Source organism: Eleginops maclovinus, chromosome 23 (genome assembly GCF_036324505.1).
Source record: "Eleginops maclovinus isolate JMC-PN-2008 ecotype Puerto Natales chromosome 23, JC_Emac_rtc_rv5, whole genome shotgun sequence".
In the NCBI taxonomy this organism is placed as follows: Eukaryota; Metazoa; Chordata; class Actinopteri; order Perciformes; family Eleginopidae; genus Eleginops; species Eleginops maclovinus.
Genome location: NC_086371.1, coordinates 9854407 through 9876490, shown reverse-complemented (window position 1 = coordinate 9876490; position 22084 = coordinate 9854407). Strand labels below are relative to the sequence as shown.

General features: G+C 38.9%; 2 protein-coding genes across 4 annotated transcripts; one reads left to right on the top strand and one right to left on the bottom strand.

Annotated features, from left to right (window-relative positions):
* Nucleotides 1-79: 79 nt before the first annotated feature.
* Nucleotides 80-8818, top strand: srpx2 (sushi-repeat containing protein X-linked 2). Its single transcript, XM_063876603.1, has 10 exons — nucleotides 80-362; nucleotides 2917-2994; nucleotides 3556-3747; nucleotides 4337-4513; nucleotides 5371-5494; nucleotides 5572-5693; nucleotides 6095-6274; nucleotides 6376-6509; nucleotides 6591-6712; nucleotides 7824-8818. The coding sequence occupies exons 1-10, from the start codon at nucleotides 320-322 to the stop codon at nucleotides 8002-8004; spliced, it is 1353 nt and encodes a 450-aa protein (XP_063732673.1). The 5' UTR covers nucleotides 80-319; the 3' UTR covers nucleotides 8005-8818.
* Nucleotides 8453-21715, bottom strand: sytl4 (synaptotagmin-like 4). Of its 3 annotated transcripts, XM_063876601.1 has the most exons (18): nucleotides 21504-21712; nucleotides 21318-21406; nucleotides 19454-19651; nucleotides 18647-18862; nucleotides 16155-16264; nucleotides 15854-15968; nucleotides 15591-15758; nucleotides 14619-14715; nucleotides 14440-14524; nucleotides 14237-14331; nucleotides 13310-13402; nucleotides 12469-12647; nucleotides 11915-12017; nucleotides 11290-11451; nucleotides 10067-10169; nucleotides 9879-9987; nucleotides 9579-9787; nucleotides 8453-9223 (listed from the first exon to the last, which is right to left on the bottom strand). In XM_063876601.1, exons 3-18 carry the CDS (start codon nucleotides 19576-19578, stop codon nucleotides 9081-9083), a joined length of 2112 nt encoding a protein of 703 aa, XP_063732671.1. In that variant the 5' UTR covers nucleotides 19579-19651; nucleotides 21318-21406; nucleotides 21504-21712; the 3' UTR covers nucleotides 8453-9080. The 3 variants fall into 3 exon arrangements, with proteins under 3 accessions (XP_063732671.1, XP_063732670.1, XP_063732672.1); XM_063876600.1 differs by having other exon boundaries at nucleotides 21318-21715; XM_063876602.1 differs by having other exon boundaries at nucleotides 19454-19583; nucleotides 21318-21715.
* Between the last annotated feature and the right edge of the window lie 369 nt (nucleotides 21716-22084).

Below are 22084 nucleotides of genomic sequence, written 5' to 3'. Positions count from 1 at the left end.
ATAACGGTCACGTTAAATGCGAAAGGGGGAGGGAACACACACAAACAGTAGAGGTCCAAAAGCGCCACCAAGTGGTGTCCAACTTTGATGGGGTAAAAAGATCATTTAAAAAATCTGCGGAGACTCTGGTATGACTGGAGCCCTTCATTGTCCTCGGCTGTTGTCATAAGTAAAGTTTTGTCTTTTTTTTAATCGTATGTTAATAGTCACCTTTCGCTGGATTATAAAGTTGTATCTTTTCTGTTGGACCCTCGGATCTGATCCAACCGGCGCGTAATTTCTTGTTTTTTTCCAGAAGTTTTATCTTTGTGTTTCTGACATGCTCCTCTGCCTTGTTGCTGTGTTCAGTTTATACTTCACAGGTGAGTCGGAACTATAAAGAAAGTGTTGAAATGTAATTAATAGACTTACATTTACTCAACAACTGCACTTTATTAGCCTTCAACTTCGGAGTAGCCTACTTGCAGCTACTTTAAATTATTTAATTTTCTGATATTCTATACTTATCACCTCAGACATTTTTCTTACACAATCTCTTCATTTGTTTTACAGCTTTTGTTACATTGCAGATTACAGTTTTCAATCCACTTCCCAAACAGCGGGCTATATTAACAAGTTAAAATAAGCCAAACCTTAAATAATTCAAACACATATCAGTGTCAGGAATCATTTTACTGCACAATAACAATTCTTCTTTTCATTCTTTATGTACATGTTGCGAATTTAACGTCGGCTACATGCTTTTAAGCAAGGTTTTGAATGCAGGACCTTAGTGTATTTTCACTTAAATTTAAGGATCTGAATATTCTGTCTAACGTTACACAATAGTGAATTCAGAAAAACAGTCTACAGTCTTTTCAGCCAAGACAAAATATACAAACGTACTCTCTGTAAGCCTTCACTAAAAGTTTAATATCATAAAAAGCTTTTCATGTCACTCAAACTTCCAAACCCCTGAAGAAGGGAAATGCCTTTATATCATATTCAACAACAACTGTATTAAATGCAGATGTGGTGAATATCTGAGGCGGCAGTCTGAATGCAGATGGAGCACGCTCCTCTCTTCAGGAATGAGGATCTGAAAGGATGCAGCAGTCTAAATGAACTTTAAATTGAGTTGTAGATGAGCTTCCTCCCTCTGCAGGAGCCCCTCTGCTTTGCTGACCAGGCAGTTTAATTACAGCTCGGCTCCAATCACTGCAAGTTAATTACTGAGGAGTCCCCCTCTTGGCCAAGTGGGCTGAAGCTTTCATTAATCCTGCAGACCTGAGATTCACCCAGAAGCTCAGAAGCTAATGCAGAGTGATGAAAAAGGAAGCTGGTCACCTTTGTCATTAGAGATGAATGAAGCCTGCATTTGTCAAACTGCACACCTTTGAAGTGACTCATCCTGCTTACAGCTCCATGTCTCTGCAGTAAACTCAGCCCTGTGAGAAGGGCATGATGCATTGTGTGTGTCACTATTCATCCCTTGTAGTATTTGGATCCTTTACTTGAGTGAAAGTACCAATGTTACAATGAAGCACTACATCACAAGTACAAGTCCGGTAAAAACTCAAACGTAGTCCTATTTGTTCCTAAAAGTGGCCCATGTGACATATAATCAGATATGAGATGAAAAACAAGGATGCATCAATACAAAATCAGGTCATGTAGTTGTATTATGCACACTTGTAGTGAGGTTTCAGTAGTAATGGTTTACATAATTGGGATTTTGTAATCAGATTAAAATAAATCAGACTCAATAATCAACCATGATTATATCTGAATGCATTTAGGTAGTTACAGTGTCAAGGATGACTTGATTACAACTTCTAAACATGGTTCTTATTCAAATGATCAACGCTAGCAAGAACTATATTCTTCTGAAATAGCCGAGTACAGTATTAGGTAGCTTGAAATGGTCAACAAAAAGTACAGGTAGCTCAATTATACAGTATTTGAGTGCATGTGCTTGGTCCTTTCTCAGCCCTGCTGTGTTTTTACTTGCATGTAATTAAAAACGCAGACTTTTTATTGCCAAAAGCATGATGATGCATGTTTCCTGAAGTAATGTCTCTTTATTCAGTCCCGCGGTGCAGACTGGCGAGCTAAGGATGTTTATTTTCTTCTGACTAACTCTCTGTGAGGGGGACATGGGAAAATATTAGTGTGGGGAAGTGTAACAGAGAACTGGAACATCACGCTCATTATGAGAAAAAATGCTGACGATAGGCTTTATCCACACACGGCTGGAACAATCTGAAACAGCTTAGAGAGAAGACAGCGTGTAATGTGATGCATTATTGTTAGCATAAGAAACTGTTTTAAAGTGAAGCAAAGGAAGCAGAACATGCCTTGAGGTTGGGGTGGAGGTTTATAGGCTGGAAAGTTTGGCACTCAACTCTAAACATGGAGTCAGCCTCGAGATTGCAGCTGAGAACAGGATAACAGTAAAACTGATTCATTATGAAGAAAGGCAAAATTCAGAATGAAGGCCAAAGTACAATACACACGCGCACGGCTGATTACGGCCACATGAGAAGAGTAAGAGGAAAGTGAGTAATGAAAACATGCTGTTAGTCCTGATTTTTAATGAAAGTTTTGTCAATTTAAAAGTCAAGAAAACAGTGCAATATAAAGTGTCACAAACCTTTTCTGCACTTGAATCTACATTCTTACATTTGTGTCTCTCCTTTTTAAGAAAACAGTAACATATTTAACATATTTCCACTCGTTTTCTGACCCTGCTCTCAGGTTTAACTGCCTCAGGAGTTCCTGTTAGCTTCACTGATTGCAAATCCAGGTGTCTATCGATGGAAATGTTACTGAGCTTGTGTAAAAGGAAACCTGAACAGGAGTAAAAGACATTGTGTGCAGATGATCATGAGGATCACAAAAAATGTTAAAGGGGTTATTTGATGTTTGTTTTTTCAGCTAGCTCTGGGACCATAGTGAATGACAGCTACAATGACTTTGTAGAAGAAGATAATGGACCTCAACTAGACTACAAAGGTGTGTATTCAGTAACACAATATGATGATATACACTGTCTGACAGTATACAGTACTCCTCTCTACCGTGACAGATTTTGCCATTACATGCTTGCTCTGGTGTTCAAGTTTAAGAAGCTTTGCATTAAAGTGGTTCAGTGTTTCAGTGAAAGTGCCTACGTTTGGGAAGCTTTAAACATAGTTGTGTTAGAGTTTAAAAAGTGTTTTTATATAGTTTGGCCAATCTTAAACGTGGCCTTAATAACTTCAGTTCGTGAAGAGATTTCTCCCTGTTCTTTAAGAATTAAAGGTAACATTGGATGAATAATTGATATACACATAATCATTTTGAGAGTGTAGCATTCCTTGAAAAAGATAGAAAATATGTTTATTTAATGTGTCTTTCAACCCAAAAACCTTAACTTGCAGGTTGATTCAATGCTAGTCATTTGAATAAACATCATCAAAAGTGGTTTTACCTTTACTCCTCTTGATCCAATGTGTACACATCCTCAACTTTTGTAACCTTAACCATTAGTGCCTAACACAATTTGATTTGGATTTTTTATCTCTTTATACACAGACCCACACTGGTGTCATTCCCCGGGTCTGACTAACGGAGAGGTGACCTGCCACTCCCCTCAGGGTCGGGCCTACATGAGCACGCTGGGCACTCGCTGTGAGATGAGCTGTGATCGAGGATACAGACTGATAGGAAAGAGCTCCATTCAGTGTCTCCCCAGCCGGCGCTGGTCTGGAACTGCCTTCTGCCGCAGTATGTGGGAGTATAGATTTTAAATATGAGGATGAATCTGATGGTATTCTAGTATTTATTTAATACAATCTATTGCACTGATTGACATATTTCCTAATTACCGCAATCATGGGCACCGTATTTCATTCGGACACCATCCCGCTGCAGTAAAATATCACTAATGCGCAGAATTGGTGTTATTCCACTGCCAAAAATAGTCCCAAACAAATACATTATTAACTGGTGTTTGAGTGACATGTGCTGAAACTACAATAATCACATGTCTTTGGAAATGATTTTGCTTTAAAAAAAATCAAGCAGAAGTAAAAGTGCCAATTGGAAAAGTGGTAAACTATGTTGAGGCCAACAAAACATCTATTGCAGTATGCAAAATATGTGGGTTGAAAATTACATGGTGAAGAAGGCATACTGATTCTTTGAGGCTTAAAACCAAACGTTTAGGACTCAGTAATGACTTTCTCATGACTGCAAAATCAGTGACTTGTTCCCTCATCTGCCAACCTCATTATTTAAGATACATTTCAATGATTTTATTTTTTTGACCCTTTCACTCAACATACTGTATGTTTGTGTGATGATTTCCCTTCAGAGATGCGATGCCATGTGCTGTCTCTCATCGAACACGGCAGGTACACCTGCACTCAAGGCTTCATGGTGGACTCCAGGTGTGACTTCATCTGCGACGCCGGCTATCGCATCGAGGGGCAACACTCCCGCACCTGTGAGCGCAAGGGGTCGTGGAGCGGAGTCCAGCCAAATTGTGAAGGTATATCATGGAGGTCTTATTTTTGTATAACCAGATGTGTGAACTCAAAAGTCTTTACTGAACTGTCAGCAAGAGGTTTAACTTACTGCCATCACATGGAGCTAGATTTAGGCAATCTATGTTGCTGTAAGAGGTGGAACGTTATGTATGTAAATACATTTACTAAAGTACTTAACTTAAGTATGAATTTGAGGTATATGTATTTACTTTGAGGTTTTTTTTGCATCATTCTGTTTTCTACCTTTTTATTTATTATGTTGTTGTTTTTTTTACTGTTGGTTGGACAAATAAAACATTATGAAGGTGGGCACTTTGATTTCTGGGTAATTGTGAGGGCAATGAACTTTAATCAATCAAGTAATGGAGAAAATGATCATCAAATACATTCCTAATAAAGCTGAAAAAGGAGTAAAATCCTGCTTTTATATTATTGCATTAGTAATAATAACTTAGTGGTAAAATATATAATAATATAAAAGTCAAAGGGGACACATACAGGGTACTAATTGTACACTTCTACTTAATTAACATCTTAACATCTTCAATGCATGACTTTTACATGTTAAACACCATTTTTACAATGTGGTATCAGTGCCTTTACTCCTTGATTTGAGTATTTCTTCCACCCCTGGTCTCTGGCGTGCTTTTTATAATTCTTTCACAATCCATTGTGTGTTTGTGTGTAGTCACACAACAACAAGCATATTTCCTGCTGCTCTGTTCTTTGGACTGAATCCAGAGCTGCGGTCTGCTGTCTATGAGTCTTCATCCTCTGCTCTATCTGACTCTTACAGTTAGGGGGGATTTCCTTTCTGGCAAAATAAAAAATGCTGTAAGATCCCTATTGTTTATTTCAGATACTGATCCTCCCAAGATCAAATGTCCTCCGTCCAGACTCAAGGTGGCCGATCCTGGAAAACTCACTGCCATGGTGACCTGGGACCCCCCCAAAGCAACAGATACTGCTGATAAATCCCTCGAGTATGTCACTCCTTTCCTTCACCTCCCTTTCCTGTTCCTACTTAGAACGGATTAAACTTTCCTCCGTCTCTCTGCAGTGTAATTCTAATTGGCCAGGGGCCGGGCACTGACTTTAAAGAGGGAGCGAGCATTATCCGATACAAAGTGTACGACCAGGCCAGGAACAGAGCAGCCTGCAAGTTCCTTGTACGTGTTGAGGGTGAGTTGAATTATGAAGTGAGATTAAATACTGCACATAAACTAATAGACACTCAATGAGAGGTTGTGTGTTTACACTACAACTGACTTTATAATTGTTTAGCCTCTTTTTATTGTGGTTTTGTTTGTCTTTGTAGTTGTTTTTGTATCTTTGTGATTGTTTTGCAGAATTATTTTTGTTGATTTGTGTTTCTTTGTATTAATTGTTGTTGTTTTGTTTGTCTTTATTGTCCTTTTGAGTCTCTATGTGCTCTGTTTTAGATCTTATTGTAGTAGTTTAATGTTTCCTTATGGCAATATTGAGTATCGGCCTGTGCCCGATGGCATGTTCGGTAATGCAAAGAGAGCATTATAACTGGTAGACACATTTGATTTCTTATTTCCACTGTGTTCTCCCTGTAGTGAGAAGGTGTCCAGTTTTATCTCCACCTCTTCAAGGCTACCTCACCTGCTCCTCTGATGGGAATAACTACGGTGCAACATGTGACTATAACTGCGAGGGGGGATATGAGCGGAGGGGCGTCTCTTCTCGTGTCTGCCTGTTCAACCGCAGCTGGGGGGGAGGGCCAGCCGAGTGTGTTCGTGAGTCTGCATTAAAGTTGCATATCAATTTTGTGGCAGAAACATAATAGGACACATATAGAAGAAGATATTCATGCATTTGTAACTTTGTGTGTTTGCAGCAATGGAGATTAAATCAGATGTAAAGACGGTCTCCGCTCTCCTGGATCAGTTTTATGAAAATAGGAGGCTGCTGATCATGTCTGCACCCAACATAACTGACCCAGACTACCAGCTGCAGAACATCATGATACAGGTGAGCACATGTGACTGCTGCTGTTATTAAGGACGTTTAAACAAAATAACTCAATATCTCCTTTCTTCTTGTTTTAAACAGAAAGCAGACTGTGGATTAGACCTGAGACGTGTAACTGTCATCGAGCTCCTGGGCTCCCCGCCTCGTGAGACAGGTCGCATTAAAGAAAGTCTGCTCAGCTCTGAAGCCATTGAGGGTCTGAGGTAATAGTGAGATCATTTACTGCTTAGTTATTCAGCCTTTTTATTGTTCAATCTAAGAAGGGGAAAGGTGTTTGTTTAGCTGAAATGTTTCCATTCTGAAATGGTAATAACTCACATTTCCATTAACTGTAAGAAGTTGTATCTTATTACTCTATTTAAATGTCAGAAGCCTCCTAATAAAAGAGGTTCTCTGTGGAAAAAAAATCCACTTTAAGGATCAACACTGTTTAAAATGGCCAGGTAATAATGCCAGGGTAGCAGTAATGGGATTTTGACAACTATGACTGATGATGGTCAATGTTAAACATGTACATCATGCTATAGTTTTCACGAGGATCTGTGAGATTGACGTTATTTTTGGCAGGCATCAACACGTAGGCACTAGTTCCTACGTGTTAGTGAGGCAAAGATATAGATTTTTCCACCAACTGTGTAATTTGAGTTGGGGGCACTGCTGCTCACTTTTTCCAGACTGGAAAATCTCTTCAGTCTCTCTGACACACAGGTCCTACAGCGGAGTGAGAGCAGCGTATTAAAGACACATTCTTTGAGTTTAATGCAAAGCACTCTGGGAAATGTAGGCAATCAGACATCACTAGAAAAACAGACGGAAATATATACTGGTTTCACTGTTGACCATACTTTAAAATATCATTCTTTTTCAGCTACAGTGAGTGTTTCTGTAAAACGTTTTTATTATAATTGTATTCTTATTTATATTATTTCTGTTTTGAAAGCAACTGTTAAAAATAGTAGTTATGATCAATAAGACAAATTTTAGTTTGAAAGTGTTTTTTTTTTAATATTATAGAATGATTTACAGTAACTTGAATCCAGCTTTTTAGCTAATAACCTAATAACCGAGCAGCAGCTATCTAGCTCCCTGAATAAAGAAGTGAAACAATATGTTTTCCATTTATAGATGCAAGTTTGGAATGAGTTTTTGGGGTTTTCTTCTTTCTTCTTTGTTAAATCAACAAAATAAGATGTCAGACTTATTTCAGAGTTTGTACTGATGCATGTTGGGTAAGTACAGTATAAATAGAAGGTCAAAATAAACCTGGGCTCTCCTGGACAGAGGGTCTCAATAATCTACTTTGTAACCCTGCAGACAATCGTTCAGGATCTCCAGATCGTACTTCAGCATGTTGCTGCTGGACGAGCTGGGAATGGACCGGGAGCGCTTCATCTTCCCAATGGCGTCGGACGAGCTATTCTCGTACATCGACAGCTTCCTGCTGGATGAAGAGGAGCGAGAGAGGCTGGAGCTCCACAGGGACTTCTGCGACTAATCAAATAAACCTCTCCTGTTGCCACAGAGATAAACTCATCAGTATTACTAAACGCAAGATGAGGAAAGACAAACAGCCCAAAACCAGGTCCAGAGGGACATCAGGGGGGGGTGAAATGTGATCACCAGACGACACTGAAGTGCTAGCACTGCTTTCTCTCTCTAATCATCTGAAAGGCATAGAGGCCAGAAAAGGGACACAGAAAATACAGGGAAGCTTGAGAGAACACATAAGGGAAAAAATAAAAATCAAGCTCATTTATAAACATAGAAACATCAAATTAGATTAGATTCCTGGAGATATTTGGTTAAGCATTTTGTAAAGTACCACCTGTGCTCATGTGATATTGAATGAGAGCTGTAATCACAAATTTCACATCAACAAATCGTACGAGGAACACTGTGGAGAGATTATTTAAATCCAGCTGGTATGGACGATAAAGCATGTCTTTTGGTTAAGAACATTGTTTATTAGATGAACAGAATATCAATGGAAACCTTGAGGTAAACACAAGTCTGATCACATGCAGTAAAAATATTAAGATCTAAATTTATTTCTGCATAGACACATTTCATTATTTCAAATAAAGCTTTTTGTGCATCTTACATATAAAGATAATAATACAATTTGTTGGATGCAACACCAGAGATTTTGTAGTTTATAATGACTTGTTTTCCCACGCAACAGTATCATTTTGTACACAATTGTAAAGGAAAAATGTGACACTATTTCTGTGCTTAGTGCTCAAAAGTGTGCATACATTTGAATTGCAGTAAATATACATTCTGAATAAAAAAAAAAGATATATAAAATGTGTCATTGCTCTTAAAATGAACCCAGAGTTTGTGATGTTTTGGCACATTTTCTGAAGTTACACCGTCAGGGGGCGGTGCTAAACATGAACCCCACACAGGGAGGCAGATGTTCAGCAGGAAGGTGTTAGTCACTTCAGCAGACACGCCTCTGCTCTGACAAGCTTGCAAAATATTAAAAATCCATAATCTCAAACTTGTTTTAGATCCCGCAGCTTTTCACATTTCAGTCTCTTTTCGAGGACCCATGCCTGTGTGCTGTCCTCATTTGCCCTTCACCATGGTGGAGCGCAGGGGAAGAGTGCCCTCTGCCCACGAGTCGGGGTACTTCATCATCTTCTCCCACAGACTCACTTCCTCTCCCAACGAGTCCATTTCCACTTCTGCTTTTCCAATTTTCACTGTGCCTGCAGAAGGTAAGATTACATGAAGGTAATCATGAGTGGAAAATTAGTCTTTTTACAATTAATAATGGCAAATTCCTTTTACACACTGAATTGTCACACTGACGCTTCAGTAGTAATCCTAAAATGAAGTGTCTCTTTTTCACAAAGGGTATTATTCTTTGGAAATTACACTAATTAAACAAGGAGGGTAGATATGGTATGACTTTCTCTATTTAGTAAAGTTTTATATTACCATTTGCATGAGAGAAGCTCACAAAAATCAATTAATACATTGACAAACAAAAGTAGAAACCAGACTATTATTTGATTATTTTAACAAAACCATTCCTCACAGGTAAGCCTTTGTATCTTTTACCTTTTCCCGTGCTGAGACGGAGTCCTCCCAGGAACTCGTTGCTCGTCATGGCCTCTCTGTCCCACACTGTGAGCTCCAGACACATCTCCTGCAGCTGCTCCAGAGCCAGATCCTTGTACAGAAACGTGTGGTCGTAGTGGGGGTTCAGGCTCTTCTTCACCACCGGAGTCTTCCTCTTTGTGTTCTTTGCTTTCGTTGGGAACAAATAACTGCAAAACCACAAACAGAGGAATTTTTGAGAAGAGAAATGCTTGAATGTAGGTCAACATGTCATTGTATGAATGGAGATTTATCACTGACCCTTTTATGAAGCTATCTGAGGTGCCTCCTGGTTTCATTGCCATTAAGTTCTTCGCCTCTTTAATAAGGACATGCAGCTCTCCACTTCCCCCAATGTCTGCCTTTTTGCCTGAGAAGAAGATAGACGTTTTTAGAAAGTTAAGTCAGAGTGAATCAAACTCAGTCAGAGCTTCTTATCGTAGTCTTACCTTTTTTCTCAGAGGTTGGCTTTTCAGGTGTCACATACTTCAAGGAGATCACCAACTCTCCTTTGTACTGAGCGAAAGCTGAAGCTGGCGCAGCTGAGGCTGACTGTTGGAAAGTAGGTTTTATAGTCAGGACACAAAGAACCAAAGTGACACACAGCAAACAGGTCAGCATCTGCACTTTAACAAGTGCTGAGGCTGATGTTGAAGAAAAAACTGAAACCACTTAGACACAGTCTTGACTTACAAAAGATTTGGATCTGGTTATTAGAGTTATAAAAAATGTTTACAGATGAACAATTCCCCCTCATCTATCCAAGGTAGGACTTTCAGCTTGATGAAATATATAATAGATTCTCACCTTCTAAAAGATCTCAAACACAGTGTTAGTATTTTGGAAACAATATGTGTATACATTGACACCCAGAGTAAACAGGTGAGGCTCTGCCTCTCACAGCCAATCTACAGCTGGCTTAGCTTGAATTGACACATAAATCTTAAAATGAAGTTTTTAACCTCTGGTGGTGCTATAGAGGAATATTTGATCCGTGGCACCTTTTTTTGTTTGATCTATTGCACGTGCAAGCAGGTGACGCAGCTCACATTCCTGCACACTCTTCCTTTGATCTACAGGTCATGGCAATGCACTTTGAAACATATCAAGGAGCAGGCAGCGACAGGCGAGAAGACTGCTATTGCAAACTTAGTATGTGTGTAGAAAATGTGAGAAACAATTTGGTGTTCTTTCTTTAAAAAAAGGGGCAAAATATTCTATCTCGTTTGTAGATCACATGATAAATCCAAACATTGAGAAATACTAAATGTAAACAGAAATTACATTCACAAGAAAGTACCACACAACAAATAGAGTTAATTATTTCTCTACAATGAGTCATGCACATAACGGATTAAAAAAGGTACGAATGCATAAGATGACATCTTCCAGAAGAGCAATACCAGAAGTTTTAACTTCTATTAGACTGCTTTTTAGTACGATACATCCATGTTTAGTAACGGTCTACAGGCAACAATGTTTCAAACTTAGCCTTAGGAAGGAAATGTATTCATCACATTTGTTGGACCTCAGCGATTTACATAATGTAATAAGGTGAGCACTGACTGTAAACATAAGTTTAGTATATTTACATAAAAATGTAACGGGCCATCTAAATAATTCATAGCAGTACTCTGAAGAAAAAAAACAACATCCGGTGTCTCTGATCTACCTTTGCCACGAGAGCCACGCACTCCTCGTGCGGGGAGTCAAGGTCTCGGGTGTCCAGAGGGATCTCCACTTCACCAAGGAAGGCGTTGCGGCTCAAGCGTCCGTGATGCCAGACTGATATCAACATGGAGCGGGTGAACAGCTGAGAGCGGCTGATGGAGTACTGACAGTGGGAAGTGAGGAGAAGAACGAAGGATCAAAAGCTAATCTTAATTTGGAAAACGTATTTAATTGTAATGCTCTGGTGCTGAAGGGAGTTCTAAATAAAACATGGGACATGAATTAATCAAAAACATTCATTCAGATTTGATCAGAAGTTGCATCTAAAATCTTCCAAATATTTCCCTTCTCCCTCTAATGAGCAAATCCTAAATTATGGATGAATCATTGTATGAATGGTTTTATCCAGCTTTCCATTCTGCAGCTTACTGTACCACTGTATTTAAGCTCATTCAACATTGGACCAAGATCAATATTTGACAACAGATATTCTAATCTCCAATGTCAATATCAATCTTAAAGTCTCTGTAGGTGTGGTCATTATATGCAGCATGCAAGGCGCAAGGTCACTTATCGGGGAGCGCCATTAAGTCAACAGGAGAAGGTCAACAGTTACAAACCCTCACCTTCAGCGTTTCGTTGTAGACCGGGTCGATCGTGTTCCTCTTGATGCTGGTTTTCCTTTTGCTCTGGCGAGATTTGTCAGGCAGTAGATAACATTTAACATAACTGAAACACGAAAAGAGAAGGAATGCTTAAAACTGTTCCTCACAGAGAACGCTTCTTTGCTGCATTTCTTTCTTAAGTTTATCTGGCTGTTTTCAACTTGTACAACTCAAACGCAAATCTGTATATCTGAGAGCATGTGAGTTCATACATTGTACATTAGTTCATGAGGATCAGCTCTCTATACAACTGAATACATGCTCTGAAAAAAATCTCTGTTGACATTGCATTTCCTGTGAAGTAATCATCTCTGGGCTGTGATAATCAAGACTTTTGTAAACACAGCAGCTTCTTATCCACACCGATCAAAGCTGCACTAAGTGGGGTGTGTGCAGTTCAAATATGTTACTGTGTCAGAGCTACAATCTGCAGTGTGAAGGCCAAAGTTTGAGCAAACTATGCATTAAATTATGTGATTTAGGCTTGGAAAAAGTAAACATTTATTAGTATTTACGGATGGGAAAGCTGCCTCGAGGAATCGCCGTAGGCCAGCCCATGGCACAGCTTGATGAAGACATGGAGGCTCTGGGTTGGTTCGTTGTAGCTCATCGAGAAGATGAGGTCTCCGCTCACTTCCACGCTGTCAAAGTCTCCGGCTTCACTATAAATACTCATCATGCTGCCCAGCGTGCTCTGGAGAAACATTTTACAAATACTGACTTTAAAAGGATAGTTTGGTTGCCTTGGAGTGGAATTGTATGACTTAATTATCCATATCCATATTATTTTACTGCTTTTCCTTGCCGTCAGACAGCCAATTCCGTTATCTCTGCTATCTTCAATATTTTAGGAGGCTAAAATAGTTCAGCTCAGGCTGTTTCATGATGTTCTTCCTGGCTGCTCTAAACCGGGTGTGCCAGCTGCCATCTACACTAACTATGGATAATTAACCCACTTAAACAATCCAAATTATTTGTTAAATACAGAATAGCGGCATTAAGATAATAATCTGACGGACACCATCTGATAGCTTTTTGCTGAAGCTGCAGATCACATTTTGAAATTACATAACACAAAATTGCAGAGCGTAACAGAAAGGGACAAATAAAGGAGTAAAGATCAGAAGGTTTCTGTCAATAACTAAATCCAGATTGACAGCGTGATAGTGATGCTGGCTTAGAAACATTAAGCACTTTTCATATCAATGTCAAACTTGCTGGAGGATATCCTGAGGTCATAGATGCTCGTTCAGATAATCTAACATCAGTTCCGTTTTGAGAGACATAATGAGATGCATTTGAAAGATGAATCTCTTAGCGTACTAATATGAGCTAAGAGAAATGTCAATACTCTACCTTCGAGCTGTGCAGACTGTAGGAGCTTGAAGCCATTGACCTTTTATGAAAGCTAACCAAGCTGTCGATATCTTCCTCCTCCTCTCCATCTTCCTGTGGAAATATAATTATTACATTTGTGTTGTCAGCTAAAATCAGTCTAGAGTTGTTAAAAATAAATATAATAAACAGATTTTAGTCAATTTAAGTAGCAGAAAAATGTAAAACTGAAACTGTAAATGCCAGGCTTTAGTGTTAGTGCAGACAATCCCCAGACGATGGTTCCCTTTTGGTATTGACATCTACCAACTGACAGGAAATAATTCACCACAGAAATGAGCATGAATAGACTGGCCATTGTTTCTTTTTTAGCAAGAGGATTGACTTGCTCTTACTCTAGCTTTTGTAATGACTATGTCTACAGTCATTTTTGGACATGTGGAAACCCTCAACCAAAAGTTTACAAAGAACATCAATAAATAATTCATTTAAGAATTTCATCATTCAAGTTCATACGGACTGCATATACAAGCTAAAACTCCTCCTAATAAGGGAGTCTGTGTGTGTGTGTGTGTGTGTGTGTGTGTGTGTGTGTGTGTGTGTGCTTGTAGTTTGCTAACCTATGTTTGCATTGCATTGCATAACTTATCTCTCACAGAGGGGGGGGGGGGGGGGGAGAGAGAGAGCACAACTAAATAGGATGGAGCACACTTAGTCCCAAGATTGAAACAGCAAAGAGCCAAAAGCAAGTATGAGTTCATCAGGGTCAGATTCAGAATTGGGAAGGTTGAAAAACGATTGAAATAGAATTGGAAGCCTAAAGAACATGGCAAGAACAATCCAACTCAGGCATTTCAATTTATGGAAAATAATAAAAGCCTTTATTGAACATTTGATATAGATTCATGATAAAGCAGTCGACAAGAGTATCATAAGCTCAATCCTTACCTGTATGTCTAGGCCTGGTACAGAGCGGCTCCTGTCGCCCATCGAGACCGCAGGTGTGTCACATTCATCACGAAGGTCCAGTGTGGATACAGACTCTGTTATAAACATACAGACCAGCAGTTAAGCTACAATACACACAATGTTTTTCCTTCAATTCTGGAAGTAGAACAACAGCATTGCATGTGGTTATATCAGATGCTAACCAGGGGGCTTTTGGGCTCGTTTGATGCTCTTCTTGAAGAGTCTATCAACGTCCATATCAGGGCTCGGACTGATTATTTCCGGGGACTGTCGTAACAGAAACAGGGAGTCACATTTAAAGAAAAGAAAAATAAAAGAAACTGAGAAGGAAACATGACCGTGGCCTTTTAAAGATTTGTACATGGTTAGTTTCCGAGTTGGTACTGTCAACCATCACGATGTCCGCTTGGATTGGAGCCGTCAGACTTGACACAGGGGACCCTGGAGGGCTCTCTTTCCTGTGGGATTATATCAATATTTATTCTTTACAACGCTTTACATTCAAATACATATAACACAACTTATTTTTGTGTGACCTAGTGTCTACAGGTACACTCATCCCAATTAGCCTGAAACTCACAGGAGGTTTTTTATGCCATCCGTTTTAACAGCTAATAAAGATGGACAGCACTTAAACAAAAGGATTTATTCATGCTGGGGCCATTACAGGCGGATGACCTTCTCTACCGTGCAAACAGACTACTGTGTCACTACCACGCCCATAATGTCCATGCATGTATATATGCTCATCCAATTTTATCCCCGTTTTTGCTAAGTATTTTCTTTTTGTCAACAATATTGCATGTTGATAAAGTGAAGATGGTGTTGTGTCATTCTGAGATTTAAAAAAAAGACGAAAAAGGACGTCAACAAACATATATTCATAGTTTCCATGAACAAAATCAACACTGATATACAGCAAACGTTTTACTGCAATTTAAATAACATATTTTAGATTTTATGATTCAGGATTCAAAGGCTTTATTGTCATATGTACAGAAGCTACAGTGTAGATAAATCTCCACTATAACAGTTATTTTTTATTATAAACTATCAAGTGTTGAACTGCAAGCCACATTATCCAAAAGTACTCTACTTATATATATATATTTCTAATTACTTAAAAGGTTTTTAAAAAAGGGTGAGACAAATAATGCATTTTATATTTAAAAATGATCAGATACAGGTTTGGTTGTCTGGGCCTCAAAGTAGACTTTCCTAGTACAATTACCAGCTCTGGGGGAGGCGGGCTAAACACTTCAATCCCTCTAACGTTGCTTTGAAGTTACCTTGTAGTGTTGGTACTTTTTAAATTAACTACAGGGGGGTTTACCTTTGTTGCTCTGGGGTCACAGGGTCAGATTCAGTGTCTGTTTTACGGCTGCTTATGCTGTTGTTCTCTGCAGACTCCGTGTCACTGCGTGCTGGCTTTGACCAAACATCCTCCTTTGATTCACATGACTCTCTTGAAGCAATTGATCCAGAATTCTCCTTTACATGACTGTAAGAGAAAATATGACAAAAAGGTAGAGACTCTTAATCTGTGTCCGAGAAGTCACTAAAATGTGTAAATCGTATAAAGACATAAAGACACACCCATTGTTATCTGTTTCTTGATTTTTCTGCCTGACCCGCGGCATAGGAGTGGGAAGATCTGGGTTTATTTCAGTATTTCTCAACAGTACTTCTCCTGTCGTCTCTCGTTTCTTTGCTATAACACAGAACAAATGTTCAACAAAGCAGTTAAACAAAATGTCCCTTTTGTATTTCTCTCCTCCTATTGTTGAGCAAGGACTACATTCCAGTGACTGTGGGCATTTCATTTGACCCAGACTGAGAGCTGTTTACATTCCTGGCTGAACAGTCGATACCCACCACTTCCTCTTCCTGTACTCACCCATTGGTCTCTTTTTCAGGGAGACTCTCACCAGGTCATGTCCAGGCGTCATGGAGAAACGGTTGACCCTTTGATCGTAGAACCAGTCACCTGTCCTTTTCTTTAGATCCCTACAATTCCATATAAATACTTTTTAAAGATCTTAATTCAACAGAATGTACACTCTTTCATCAGTAAAGTAACACGATAAAAAAAAGGTTAATAGTTAATACCTGTCATGCTGTCATTATATTTCCCAAAATATTGCACACTGCTTTTACAATTTGTACATATAAGAGCTGAAATTATTATTTGATTGAAAGAATTGGATAGTTTGGGCTCATCGTAAAACTATTTTTAAAAGTAGAATATATAAAGAAGAAAACGATCAAATGATTAAACTAATAAATAATTGCCTGATTTATTGATAATGAAAATTAATTAATCCCTTTTCAAAGATAGAAGTATAGTTAGCAAAACATATTACGATTGTACAATTTTAAATAAGCATAAAGAACTATATACAGTGGTATGCAAAAGTTTGGGCACCCCTCTGAGATTTCATGACAATTTGCTTTTCCTTTATAATAGAAGATCACAGCAACAACATTTGTTTTCCTACAAAGATGTAGACGTTTTAGTGTTTTCCAGACCAAAATTCTTAGGGTAGCATTACATAGTTTTATTATAATAAAATAAAATGCAAAAAATGGGATGTGCAAAAGTTTGGGCACCCTTATAAATAGCATTCATTTCAACACCTGTACGGATTTATAGCTGACAGGTTGCTGCACAAAATTGCTTTGATTAGCTCATTAGACCTTCAATTACAAAGACAGGTGGAACCAATCATGAAAAAGGCTATTTAACATAGGTAATAGCTGGCTGTGCCTGGCCTAGGTTCTTTCTTAGGGAGTGGCAAGATGGGGACCTCAAAACAACTCTCCACTGACCTGAAAGCTAAGATAATCCAACATTATAAATTAGGAGAAGGGTACAAAAAATTATCTGACAGGTTTAAACTGTCTGTCTCCACAGTCAGAAACGTAGTTGTGAAATGGAAGGCCACAGGAACAGTCCGTGTGAAGGAAAGATGTGGTAGGCCGACAAAAATAGGGGAAAGGCACAGGCGAAGGATGGTGAAAATGGTCACAGAGAAGCCACAGACCACCTCCAGAGAACTACAACAACATCTGGCTGCTGATGGTGTAGTTGTTCACCGTTCCACAATCCAGCGTACTTTGCACCAGGAAGAGCTCATTGGAAGGGTGATGTGCAAAAAGCCTTTCCTGAGTGTTAATCACAAGAAGAGTCGCATGAGGTATGCAAAAGCACATCTGGACAAGCCAGAAGCATTTTGGAACAAAATACTGTGGTCAGATGAGACCAAGATTGAGTTATTTGGTCATAACATGAACAGGTATGCATGGCGAAAAAAACACACTGCATTCAATGAAAAGAACTTGTTGCCCACTGTAAAATTTGGTGGAGGATCTATCATGTTATGGGGCTGTGTGGCTAGCACAGGTACTGGAAAACTTGTTAAAGTTGAGGGCCACATGAATTCCTTACAGTACCAGGAGATTCTTGACAAGAATGTTCTAGAGTCAGTCACAAAGTTGAAGCTACGCCGGGGTTGGATTTTTCAGCAGGACAATGATCCTAAGCACCGATCAAAATCCACCAAGGAATTCATGCAGAAGCACAGGTACAATGTTCTGGAATGGCCATCCCAGTCCCCAGACCTTAACATCATTGAAAATGTATGGATTTATTTGAAGAAGGCTGTCCATGCACGGAGGCCAAGAAACCTGACTGAACTGGAGACGTTTTGTGTGGAAGAATGGGCCAAAATACCACCTGCCAGGCTTAAGGGACTTGTCTGTGGCTACAGGAGGCGTCTACAGGCCGTTATTGCAGCAAAAGGAGGCAATACTAAATATTAATGGAATTATTTCTTAGGGGTGCCCAAATTTATGCACATGCCTATTTTTGTTTGAATGCACATAAACATGTTTCTGTTTGACCAATAAAAGTTATTTCACTACTGAGATGTTTCTGTTACCATAAGGTATAACATATGTTAAAATGAAGTTGCTGCTTCAAAAGCTCAGCAAGTGACAAACTGATGCAGTGGTTTTCCTAAGGGGTGCCCAAACTTTTGCATACCACTGTATTAGTGTCTTCAGTGTCAAGGATTGGCTGCTTTGTATCTGCTTCTAAATACAAATGACCTTTTTAAAAACAGCCAATCCACCATTAAGTAGTCGCAAACAAATAGACCACTACTGTTTGAGTGACTGTTGCTTACATCTACAGGGCTCTTCTAAAGTTTTCATTTGTGACTTCTCCATCTTAACCAGGGAATCCAAGGGGCGTAGAGCTCTTCAGCATTAGCTCAATCTCAACAGTATAAAAGCTAAACATACATAGTTTTGATCCAGAACAAATATTTGCTCATATAAAATTATTCTTGAGAGTTCAATGAGAGCATAAACAAAACAATCTCTCACGTCTCTTTGGAACACACGCTGCAGAGCCAGGATCCTTCGGGTAGTGCTATTCTGCAGTTTCTGCAGAGATGGTGATTGCAAATCTTACACTGGCTGGAGAAAACAGTCAGTCGACTCAGAGACTCCTGACATCGGCCACAACTGTGCTCACTGTATTTTCCACTGCCGCGTTTGGCCCCTTTCTTCCTCACTTCCAGTAACTCTGTCTTCATGCTCCTGAGACACAAAAAAAGCAGATAACAAACAAGAAGAGTTTTTCATAAGAAACTTCTTGAGAGGTCTACATTACGACTTTTGTTTATTTTTCTGTATGACTGTTAACCATACAAAAAAGCTTTAAAAATAAGCAAACAGGTAGTTCATTCTGCAAAGCAAACATCTGTATATTAAAAAAAACATATAAAATAAACTCTATCTTAGAAATCCATTGCATGGCCATTAGTCTAAATGCGTCTAGGTACCAATATAGATTATACGTTTATGACTAAACAAGACTTAATATGTGACTCCGACTTTTAATAATTAAGTCTATGGACTCATTTTGTATGGTTTTTAATAAGTACTTTGGTTAAATTAACCAGCCCTACAAACACCAAGACATCCTGAACTAGACATCAAATACCTTCATGAACAAATAACATTAAAAACTAGAAATGGAAGAGAAAAAGTGTATCGAAAACACTTTTTCTACTAAAAAAGCAAGTTAATAATCTGTAATTTACAGGGTTAGTCAATGTATGAATTTACAGGAAATAGCAATCGTAAATTAACCATTGAGTATATGAACATGAAGTGCTCTCTCCTCACTTTACACGGAGGTCCTCGGCCTGTCTCAGCTCCTCGTCCCGCTGCAGCACCTCCAGGATCATCTCCCGCTCGGAGTCAGACAGGAAGGCCAGGTTCAGGTTGATCATGTCAGAAGCCTCGGGCATCGTGTCTGTAATCGAGAACCCTCAGCGCAGGTTAACTGGATCAACTCAGACACTATCGCATCAAGAAGATCTCCTGAAGACAGAACAAACAATCAGGAATAAACTCAACTGCGACACTTCAAAAGAGTTAAATTTAACACTAACAAAACATGCATTTGAAGAGTATGTTTCTATTATGTTATGTGACGTAACCCACGGACTTGATGCACAATGGGGAGGAAGAGCCAGACTTATCAAATGGCTTATAATTGACAGGTGATTTTTCTATTCCTGTTGGCCTCCATACAGAGAAGCCCGAGTACAGCAACTTTGCGTTGGATTGTTTTTGAGAAACAGTGGTAAATAACCACAAACCTAATGGAGACTGACCTTCATTTTGTGTGAGAGGAATATGTCAAACTATTTGTTGAATCTAGTATTCCAAAAATTATATGTGAGGTATAGAAACCAGGATGATGGAGGATTTAATGCTTGTTATGAGCGAGAGAGGCTAAAACAACATGAACTTGGCTTCTGTGTCCTGGTTCCCACCCTCTAAGGATATAGAGAACCGGGTGGAGTTCAGTAGTTTGTTAACAATCCCAAAAGGCTAATCCCAACAACATGCTGGTTGTCTATCATGTTCCTTCTGAATTTAAATTGAGGAGGCAACTGTGCCTGTTAAACAAAGGGGGAACAAATACTCAGATCTTGTAGAAGTGTAGGAATACACAAGTAAAAGTCCTGCAATCAAAATGTTACTAAAGTAAAGTTGAAAAGTTATGTCATTTAAATATACTTAAAATACCAAAACTAAAAGCGTTAAATAAATGTAGTGAAGTAAAAGTAACAAATTTGCCTCTGAATTTGAGTGGAGTAGAAGTTCAAAATAGTATAAATTGGAAATACTCAAGTAATTCATAATTGTTCTTAGTACTTGAGTACATGTACCTAGTTAGGCCTACTTACTTCCCACCTCTGCTGTTGAGTAGGTACAAATAGAAAAGCTGCACTTCAAAACTAAATTGAAAACATTACACTTTTTTCCTCATTGTTTAAACACCAGCTGGAGGATACTTGCAGCAATATGAATTTATTCAAGGGAACTTGTCTAGTTACCTTCAAGCAAATTGCGCATGCGTCATAGAGATTGCGTACTAATGAAATAATCTAAAGGCGATATTAAATTCGTCTAAAAACACTTAGCTCGGGCTACACTTAGCCAGGCTACCCTTTAAACATGCTGGTATGTCTTGTAAAATGTAAATCACGCTATTTAACAAACACAATTTTGGCCAACAAATCCCCAACTATTGGTGTTGTTTGTACAGCATTTTTTGGCAAAATACGGTAACATATGAGACAATGAAGGTATTACAGCTGCTACTCCAACAGTTGAAAGTTTACGTAGGTTAATTATTGAAAATGTAATAAAGGCTAACGTTACTCCATTTTCACTTCATGGTATTTTAAAATGGTTTACTTTTATCCAACTTTGAAGGCTGGTGTTTAGTTGAAAACGATTCCATTATTTTACTAATTGAATAAGACTTAAGTCGGCTGACAAATAACACAAAACAGTGTTAAAATAATTTACACCTGTTGTTAAAAGTCATTTTACCACCGCTACACGGCTTGCAGCTTCACTATGGCGACAGATATCCCTGCCAGAAAACACAACAAAAACGGAAAAGTAGCAAAAGGCTAACAGCGCTTTAAAGTTATTACATTTCCGAGTGTTTTTAAACTGGTTTACTCACTTTCCTCGTCGGTTTTGACCCGTCTGTTCCCACTTCTTCCTCCTCCCGTCTCCAAAAACTGTTGACTTTGTGCGCTGGAAGAGTCTCAACTACCGGAAGATAAGGAAAGTTTGCAGAAGTCAAGCAGGAGCGCTTCTCCTCATTTTCCACTGTGACTGACAGGTGTATTTCCTTAGTTCTGTTTACCACAGGAGGGCTGGATGTGGAAAATGTGACCCATGGTAACACTCCATTAATTTCCTCTGTTCACTCTACCCTGCAAAACAGTAACCTGACAGGGAAGTGCAGCGCTTCTGGAAATGTGATAGTATTAGAAAAAGAAAAGAAAAAAACGTGGAAAATGCATCACATAATGCAAAATATACACCAAATATGAGGGATTCATTGCTGTCCGGGAAACGAGGCACTACAAATGGCGTGTCCCTACAGCGCTCTACAACATGGCTTTATTTGTTGACTAGGCGTATGCAAAGTGATGATAGGTGACAGATAGCGCCACATTGTTCAGACAACTATTACTCTGTCTATAAACACTGCAATATAACATGTTTAAAGCCGGACTTACAGTTCTTATTTGTTCGGTATGCAGAATTATTTCGGAAATATGTCAATGAAATATGAAGGAAATAATAACACAGGGAAATAACAGTCAAGAATAGCTTTTTATCTTGCAAAGCTGCATGAAAAAAGAATAGATACACCATGCAAGATGCTGTGACAATTGATCCAAGTGTGTGAGATTACATTTAAGGTCAGTATGACATTTT